At 43.1% G+C, this 9,713-nt stretch overlaps 1 protein-coding gene across 2 annotated transcripts in view; it reads left to right on the top strand.

The window, feature by feature from the left end:
- Positions 1 to 9,713, top strand: part of LOC143292849 (uncharacterized) — a 290,755-nt gene that overhangs the window by 121,957 nt on the left and 159,085 nt on the right. For both annotated transcript variants that reach the window (XM_076603474.1, XM_076603475.1), the window contains exons 67-75: positions 1,187 to 1,315; positions 1,815 to 2,141; positions 2,631 to 2,816; positions 3,670 to 3,810; positions 4,801 to 4,992; positions 5,235 to 5,555; positions 6,317 to 6,448; positions 8,017 to 8,208; positions 9,518 to 9,652. In XM_076603474.1, the coding sequence (XP_076459589.1) occupies positions 1,187 to 1,315; positions 1,815 to 2,141; positions 2,631 to 2,816; positions 3,670 to 3,810; positions 4,801 to 4,992; positions 5,235 to 5,555; positions 6,317 to 6,448; positions 8,017 to 8,208; positions 9,518 to 9,652 (1,755 nt within the window). The remainder of the gene's footprint in view (positions 1 to 1,186; positions 1,316 to 1,814; positions 2,142 to 2,630; positions 2,817 to 3,669; positions 3,811 to 4,800; positions 4,993 to 5,234; positions 5,556 to 6,316; positions 6,449 to 8,016; positions 8,209 to 9,517; positions 9,653 to 9,713) is intronic.

Here is a 9,713-nt window from a genome sequence, read left to right as displayed (position 1 = left end):
GAGAGACAGTGCGTATGCGTCAGTTCATGCATGCGTGTGTGTGTGTGTGTGTGTGTGTGTGTGTGTTGTGATGGGGGGGGGGGGGTGTTTGCGCATGTTGATTAGTTGGTCCTTATTTGTGTTCGACAGCCTGATGAAAGCCAAAGTACGGGACGAAAGTTTGAGAGTAAACTTAAACTCCGTGGGCACACGATCTGACAATTCGTTCTTTCAAATATATATATATATATATATATATATATATATATATATACATATATATATACATATATATATATATATATACATATATATATATATATATATATGTGTGTGTGTGTGTGTGTGTGTGTGTGTGTGTAAAATTGTAAAATGCAGTGACCTTGTCATGTTAGCACCATAATGTTTGTCAGTGACACAGAGCGGTCCCTTTCAGGTCAGCTGGGCAACAGGAATAATTGATTTGATATAGTGACACGGACAGTTTGCATGTAACGTCCATCTGTCACAGCAAATAGTCTTAATGTCATAGCAGTGTCTTACAGTTGATGACACACACATTTTACACATAGTTTAGGTGTCACAGCAGTGTCTCACAGTTGATGACACACACATTTTACATATTGTCTCAATGTCATAGCAGTGTCTTACAGTTTTATGGCACACACATTTTACACATCGTCTTGATGTTATAACAGTGTCTTACAGTTTTATGGCACACACATTTTACACCTAGCCTTAGTGTCACAGCAGTGTCTTACAGTTGGTGACACCCACATTTTCCACATCGTTTAGATGTCACAGCAGTGTCTTACCGTTGATGACACACACATTTTCCACATCGTTTAGATGTCACAGCAGTGTCTTACAGTTGATGACACACACATTTTCCACATCGTTTAGATGTCACAGCAGTGTCTCACAGTTGATGACACATACATTTTACACATAGCCTTAATGTCATAGCAGTGTCTTACAGTTTTATGGCACACACATTTTACACATAGCCTTAATGTCACAGCAGTGTCACACAGTTGGTGGCACACACATTTTACACATAATCTAAATGTCACAGCAGTGTCTAACAAAAAAACAAAATGACACACACATTTTACACACAGGCTAAATGCGATAGCAGCGTCTTGCTGTTGCTGACACAGACATTTTACAGCTGTCACCGAAGTGTCTTCGTTTTGTCTTTCTACAGAACACTGTGAGGTACTCCATCACACAGTCTGTTCCAATTGACGGGACCAGTTTCTTCTATGTTAACCCTGAGACAGGGGAGATTTCTGTTGTCAGGCCACTCACTGAGACCACCGACAACACCTTCACGGTATGTACACGCAGAGGGATTGGTTTGAATGAATGGACGGCTGAATGAATGACTTAACTAGATGATTGATTGATTGATTGATCGGGTTCAGTTGCCGTTTGATTTAATTGATTGGTGCATTGGTTTATTGTTGCTTTTTTTTTTTTTACAATGTCATCAAGTTCTGAAATTTTGATAATCATTTTATTTTTATTCATTGAAGTATTTGCTGAATAGATAGTTTATTTGGAACTCTTGTGACTAAGCGAATCATTCAGTGGGTTGGTAGAGTGATTTTTTTTTTTTCAATGACTGCATTGACTGCTTTCTCGGGGTTTTGTGTGTACAAGTTTTTTGTTTATTTATTTTTTACCCTTTGCAAGCCCAACTAGATAAATGTTACTTATTGAACATACATACCGAATGTGATATATCCGTTCTAGAAAGTTTCATGATTGGTTGGCTGTGTAAATATGCACACCTACGCCTGCTTGTATGTGTTCTCCGTACGCCCTTACAGCTGCGATTCGTCGCCACTGACAATGGGCTGCCAGTCTCCCAGTCCGTCAACAGGGCCGAAGTGATCTTCAACATCATCCGCAACGAGTTCGCTCCCTTCTTCGTCAACGACCCCTACCAGACCATCATCCGGGAGGACACCTCTGTGGGCACCAGCATCCTGAGGGTGTCGGCACAGGACGGAGACGCCGTGTCTTCAGGCTTCGCCAACATCACTTACGCTCTGATTGGTGACGACGCCATGCCGTCCTACTTCTCGCTCAACTCTGTCACTGGTGTCATCAGTGTGCGCCAATCTCTGACAGCAGAGACCACCACTGTGTACCAGGTGGGGGGCTGTTTTGGGGAATGTCGTGGAGTTTACAGAGGAGTTGGGGGTGGGGAGATGTGACAGGGGAGAGGGAGGGAACAGAGGTAGACAAACTCGTTGCCACGCACGCACGCGCGCAAGCACGAACGCACACGCACACACACATTTATACACACACACACCACGCACGCACGCGCGCAAGCATGTACGTACACACACACGCACGCACGCACGCACGCACACACACACGCACACACACACATACATACACACACTCTGAAAAAAATTTTATTCAATTGTATTCACACTTAACAGTGCAACGTTATGGACGTTGTCACTCCAAATGCTTTCCATTGTTTTAATTAAGTAAGCACTGTTGTGCTGTTGAATACTACAACTATCGTCTCTGTAATTTCATTTTTTCCCCTTTTTTTTTCTTTTTTGTTGTTGTTGTTGTTGTTGTTGTTGTTGTTTGATGCTTTCATATGTGTGTACGTTTCATTCCAGGGTCGTATTGTGGCCTCGGACAGCGGGTCTCCGCCCAAGAGCGCCACAGCCCTGGCACGTATCCAGGTGACGAGGAACCTGTTCGCCCCGCGCTGGGACTCCCTGAATTACACGACAACCGTTCTGGAGACCCTGTCAGTCGGCTCCTCTGTCCTGCAAGTGCGAGCCTTCGATGACGACACTAGGGTCAGTTCTTGTTCGATGACATTATTGTGTTCTTATCTTTTCAGTCTTATTCTGTTGTGAGATCTGATTTGACGACATGATCGGGATTTTTGTTGTTGTTTTATTTCAGTCAACTGTTCTGTCCATGCCGAGATACTAAGATGTGTTGATTCATGCCAACAGATCGCTCTCTCTCTCTCTCTCTCTCTGTTTTTTTTTCTTCTTTCATGTGACATTTGCAAATGTCTTTTTACATAATTTGGCCATTCCCTTGCTTTCATGTACAACTTTTTTCAAATGTATCATTATTTTGTTGCTATTATTTGAGTGTGTGGGGGGAGGGGGTTCTCTACTTATTTGTTGTTATGCCCTTGAGGGCTGGATGTAAAAAAAATTTTTTAAAGGCAGATGAGCTTACTCCACTACCCTCGTGAACTAACAATTAGTTTCGTTTTGTTTCTGGATAGATGTGGATTGAGTTTCCTTCAATTTATTTTGTTTGTGTTTTGGATTGAGGGCAAGATATGTAAATCTAACTGGTATCGGTTTGGTTAATTTGAACTGCTGCTTCTGTGCTTCTGTGGGTAATTTGAACTGCTGCTTCTGTGCTTCTGTGGGTAATTTGAAAGTCATGGCGTGGTGAAGGACTTCCGATTATTCAAATGAGTAGTGTTATAATTATACTCCTTATTTTGTGAGACGTGCGTTTAATTGTTGGCAGTTGTGTTCGTGTGTGTGTGTGGTCCCTGTCCTGTGTCTACCTTTCTGTCTATTGTACCTGAAGGTTCTAGGGGTGCGTCCGGTGAACGATGTTGGTTTTGCTGACCACGAAGTTGTCCAGAAAGTATTCCTGTATTGTGTATTTGTCTTCCAGGCGCCCTTCAACTCCGTGCGCTACGTGCTGCAGTCGACCAGCACCCAGGGCAGCAACTACTTCCAGATCGATGCCGTGAATGGCCTCATCACCGTCAGGGCGCCGCTGACCGGGGACAGCCTCAGGCCCAACACTTACACCGTGAGTTGGCTTGATGGCGGTGCTTTCTCTTGTCTGTCTTTCGTTTGTACATCTCTATATCGCTCTGTCTGTCTCGGTCTTTGTCCCCCTCTCTCTCTCTCTCTGTCTCTCTCTGTGTATGTGTGTGTGTGTGTGTGTGTCTGTCTCTGTCTCTGTCTCTGTTTGTCTGTCTGTCTCTTCTAAATGTCAAGGTAAAGTAGTTTATACTGCAAAACACTATCATATACTCATGATGAGCAAGTCTTCTGTGTCTTGTCTTCATCTTTGTGTTCCTTCTAATTTCTAGTTTTCTTCTGTTTTAGTGCCTATACGCATCTCAGTGAACAGTGTAAAATCGTTTGGTCAACGACCATTTCCTTGCACAGCATTTGCTCTTTGGAAAAAAGTGACCTCGGAGACAATTCCAGTTTATAAACTTCCTTAGGAAAGACGAATTAAATGTTCTCCATTGTAACTGAGTCTTCTACCGTTGAAAATGGTATTCCTATTTTTGACTTTTGCTGGCTTTTTTGTTTGTTTGCTTTGTTTTTGTTTTTTGTTTTTGTGTTGTTGTTTTTTGTTTTATTCTTTTTTGGGTGATGCGCGCTTATGTGTGTATGTATGTGTAAGAAGAATCAGAATTAGATTCATGAATATTTGTCACCAGGACCGTAAACGAAACTTGGGTGAAAGGTTTGTGGGATTAATGTGGCGAATACTTTGATATATTTATCCGGTTATGAAATGTGCAAAGCGAAGGTGGACAGAGTCGTATGTATCCGTACTATCAAAGTTTGTTAACTCATGTTCGTGTCTGTCTGCCCGCCTCTGCATGTGTGTGGGTGTGTGTCTGTGTGTGTCTGTGTATGTCTGTCTGTGTCTGTGAGTGTTGTCGGTAGCTTTGTGCTGCAGTTCACATGACTGCACACATTGAACCGACCAGATGATAAACAGCAGATTTGGTTTGATCCTCACACGCCTTCAACCGCTCCTTCCTCCTGATTGTTGCAGTTCCAAGTGGTGGCCAGTGACCAGGGTGTGCCTCCTCTGTCGGCCAGCCCCTCAGCCACTGTGGTCATCAACGTGCGGCGTAACCGCAACCCTCCCATCTTCGCCAACGAGCCCTATGCGGCCAGCGTCAACTTCAATGCTGCTCCGGGCACCAGTGTCTTCACTGTGCTGGCCAACGACGCCGATCCTGTGGTCAGTGTTTGTCGCTATGGACATCCATTGTGAAGGGGTTCTGAGCTGCTTTCGTGATTAAACATTTTACTTATAATTCAAAATGAACAGCCACCAGAAAGGCGTCCTTAACAATCAGTCCTGACAGTAATAAATAAATAATCTATGAACAAATAATAAGCAGAGGCATTATTTTTGGTTTGCATAGATCATTCATGTTTCGTGATGATTATTTTTACCAAAGCTGAGATGTATGTTGACAGGCCCCGTACAACACAGTGTCCTACTCCATCATCGGCGACGACCAGGCGCCCAGCCTGTTCAACATCAACTCCGCCAGTGGCCTCATCTCCACCTCCACGCGCAGTCTGGCCGGAGACACCGCCCTCGTTTACAGGGTGCGCGTGCTGGCGCGTGACGGTGGCTCCCCCTCTCTCAGCGCTACCTCCACTGTACTAATCAACGTGGAGCGAAACCTAAACGCCCCTATCTTCCTGCGCCAGAACTACACTGTCACCATCTTCGAGACGCAGGACCTGGGTGTTCCCATTCAGCAGATCTCCGCTACTGATCAGGACATCTCGGTGAGCCTTGTATTGGGACAAAGAGTTCAGTGCAATCCAGCCTAAGCCTACACTTGATATATTCCAATAAAATAAAACTTTTGGAATGAAAATTGCACACATGACTAGATTCAGCATTGTTGGCTTGAAAAATAAGAAACTGTACACTCAGTATCAAATAGGTAACGTAAAATGAGTGTCACATACGCTGACTCGGTACATACAAATAATTGTGCAAGACCGTAAGATGTGTTCAAACAATGAGGTAGGAAAAATACAGAACAAGCTGACTTTCCTCCTGAATAAAAATCACACAGACGTTGACTTTGATTTTATAAACAAATTGCATCACCATCAAACGTTCACTCAGAATCTAGAAACAAGACCACCGGAATGGAAGACACACGTACTGAATCAACTGTACAAAACGACTCGCGATTTAAAACCCGCGCCTCTGAATAATTCTGGAAATAATTGTGATTCAGAAATGTTCACACATTGAGTTCCATGCAAACAAATTAGGTTGCAAGACTGTCAGATGAGTAACTGGAATCAACTGAGAGTAGCAATGACAAGAAAACATTAATCTATTTTGGAATGAAAATCATACGTATTTCAGTAAAAGGCTTGCAAAACGACTGCCATACTTTCAGAATCTGACACTTACTCTTCTAGGCACATTAAACACAAGGCAGCATCATAGCCTCACGGTTGTATATCGTTGTGTCCTCATGTCCCCATTGTCTGCAGTTTGTCGTACGTTGATTGATGGTGTATTTCAGGCTCCATACAACACGCTGACCTTCGACATCGTGGGTGACAGTGCTGCGCAAGAGTATTTCGACATCCGCGCGGACACTGGCAGTATCTTTGTGCAGAAGGCCCTGTCCCTCACTGCACAGACTAACTTCCAGGTAACGATCAACGTTATGTTGCCAGGATTACGAGCTGTGGATCTGTCTGTCTGCCTGTCACTCTCTCTCTCTCTCTCTCTCTCTCTCTCTCTCTCTCTCTCTCTCTCTCTCTCTCCCTCTCTCTCCTCTCACTCTCTCTGACTCTCTCCCTCTCTCCCACCTCTCTCTCACTACCCCACCCTCTCTCTCTTTTTCATTTTCATGTTATGACACCGCTTTTAATGTAACAGACGGTTATTGTCAGTTATACATTATTTTGTTTCAGAAAATGTAAATACTATGTGGATTTTAAAGACAATTCTTTGTTTCGTTTGATAAAGAAGATTTCCTTTGACTTAAAAAACGAATGAGTGCGGAGAAAATTTCAATTCCTCAGGAGTTATATCTTAACAGGAGCAATATCGATGCAATCCAGGCTGGAAATCGACGATTTCTTAACCATGTGGTGACTAGGATTGTAAAAATGTACTTAATTAGATTTCCAGCATGTGTCAGTTTGCCTGCTTAAACGTCGAAAAGCAAATGGTTCAGAGAAACTTAGCTGTTTAGTCCAGCTGTAGCTCGGTGATGCTAAATTAAAGGAACACCTTTTACACATTATCAGCAAAATGAGGCTGACCGAGTTTTATTGAAAATGGAATAAACACCAAAAATTCAGTGCTATTTGTGCAGGTTGTAGTGTCTGTACATGCAGTGTTTGTTGTGTAGGCTGTGGTGTCTGTACAGTCAGTGTTTGTTGTGCAGGCTGTGGTGTCTGTGCATTCAGTGTTTGTTGTGCAGGCTGTGGTGTCTGTGCATTCAGTGTTTGTTGTGCAGGCTGTGGTGTCTGTACATTCAGTGTTTGTTGTGCAGGCTGTGGTGTCTGTACATTCAGTGTTTGTTGTGCAGGCTGTGGTGTCTGTACATTCAGTGTTTGTTGTGCAGGCTGTGGTGTCTGTACATTCAGTGTTTGTCAGGCTGTGGTGTCTGTACATTCAGTGTTTGTTGTGCAGGCTGTGGTGTCTGTACATTCAGTGTTTGTTGTGCAGGCTGTGGTGTCTGTACATTCAGTGTTTGTTGTGCAGGCTGTGGTGTCTGTACATTCAGTGTTTGTTGTGCAGGCTGTGGTGTCTGTACATTCAGTGTTTGTTGTGCAGGCTGTGGTGTCTGTACATTCAGTGTTTGTTGTGCAGGCTGTGGTGTCTGTGCATTCAGTGTTTGTTGTGCAGGCTGTGGTGTCTGTACATTCAGTGTTTGTTGTGCAGGCTGTGGTGTCTGTACATTCAGTGTTTGTTGTGCAGGCTGTGGTGTCTGTGCATTCAGTGTTTGTTGTGCAGGCTGTGGTGTCTGTACATTCAGTGTTTGTTGTGCAGGCTGTGGTGTCTGTACATTCAGTGTTTGTTGTGTAGGCTGTGGTGTCTGTACATTCAGTGTTTGTTGTGCAGGCTGTGATGTCTGTACATTCAGTGTTTGTTGTGCAGGCTGTGGTGTCTGTGCATTCAGTGTTTGTTGTGCAGGCTGTGGTGTCTGTACATTCAGTGTTTGTTGTGCAGGCTGTGGTGTCTGTGCATTCAGTGTTTGTTGTGCAGGCTGTGGTGTCTGTGCGCGATAACGGAAGCCCCGCTCGCTCCGCAAACGTCAACGCCTTTGTGAACATCAACGTCATCCGCAACAACTTCGTGCCTCAGTTCACCAACACCAACTGCAACAGGGACCTGTCCCAGAACACGAACATCGGCAACAGTGTCACCCGGGTGACTGCTGTGGATGCTGACTCCGCAGTGAGTTCCCCATGATTCTGATGTGATGTGTGTGTGCGTGTGTGTGTGTGTGTGTGTGTGTGTGTGTGTGTGTGTGTGTGTGTGTGTGTGTGTGTGCTCCCATTTTCTTAGCAAAATGCATAAATTGACTAATTATTGAATCACAGTCTCAGTACTTCCATGTGTGTATGAAAGACAGAGAAAAGAGAGTACTGGTAAACCCTGTCTAAATCTCTGTTCCTCTGTCTCTGCTTGTGTGTGTTTGTGTGCGCCCGATCGTAATGATTCTGCTTGCTCAATGTGATATATATATATATATATATATATATATATATATGTGTGTGTGTGTGTGTGTGTGTGTGTGTGTGTGTGTGTGTGTGTGTGTTTAGTGACTTGCTAGGAAAATGTGTAATTTCTTAAGAATTTACTTTGAAGCCACATTTAAACAACAACACATGAGGCGGCTAGAAAGCATCCATTCAGTGCAAACGTCACATTCAAATGCCATGTACTGAGTGATAATGTGAAGTTTGTGTTTTACCTCAGGGTATTGCAGCCCGAAACTCATATTGGTAGATTTTCGTATTTCATTAACAACCAACTACTAAATAAAACTTCCTGTCCAAATCCTTCTTAGAGGCATCTTTTGTGGAAAAAAAAAGTCCAACAAAAACTTTGCTTTTCAAAGCATGAGGGATATCGAAAATCGCAAGGATATTCAATGTACGAGTTGATTGTAGAAAATGATTGTTTGCCTTTAAATTGAGATACAAAATACAATGAATAAAACGAGTTGATTGTCAGAAAATGATTGCTTGCCTTTAACTTCACATACAAATACAATGAATAGCATAGGTAAACACTGCAGATGATAAATACTTAGAATAGTCATGTGTATGAGATGGCATTATGTCGGTGATGATTATTAGTCATGAGTACGAAATGACAATAGTCGTGAATATGTATTGACATTAAATGTACCGATGTTAATAATTAGTCTTGAGTATTAGGTGACATTATCTGTGCTGTTGACAATGATTGATCATGAGTATGGACTGACATAGTAAATATCCGTGATGATAATTAGTCATGAGTATGGATTAACATATGAACCGGTGATAATATTGAGATTGAATGACATGGCAACGTCAGTGCCGATGATACTGATAAGAGAACATGGCACGACATTGTCCGTGCCATTTATGATAATTAGAGAAAGTGACATTACATTGTACTGGTGATAATGATTAGATAAAATCATGTGACATTGTCTGTGCCTGTGAAAATAGCGATGACTGGAGGTGGTGTCTACTCTTTGTCTACCTTCCAGAACACACCTTTTGGTAGCGTGGTGTATGACATCATCGGAGACGACTCCTCGCCAGTCTACTTCAGCATCAATCCCGTCACTGGTGTTGTCAGCATTGCTGCTAGTCTGACACAGGAGAATGTGGATGAGTACCGCGTAAGTCATCTGTTGATTCGGTGCTTGTTTGTATGCGTGTTGGAACGGAATGGATGGTGTC

This window comes from Babylonia areolata, chromosome 18 (genome assembly GCF_041734735.1).
Source record: "Babylonia areolata isolate BAREFJ2019XMU chromosome 18, ASM4173473v1, whole genome shotgun sequence".
Classification (NCBI taxonomy): Eukaryota; Metazoa; Mollusca; class Gastropoda; order Neogastropoda; family Buccinidae; genus Babylonia; species Babylonia areolata.
This window is presented reverse-complemented; position numbering and strand designations above follow the sequence as displayed.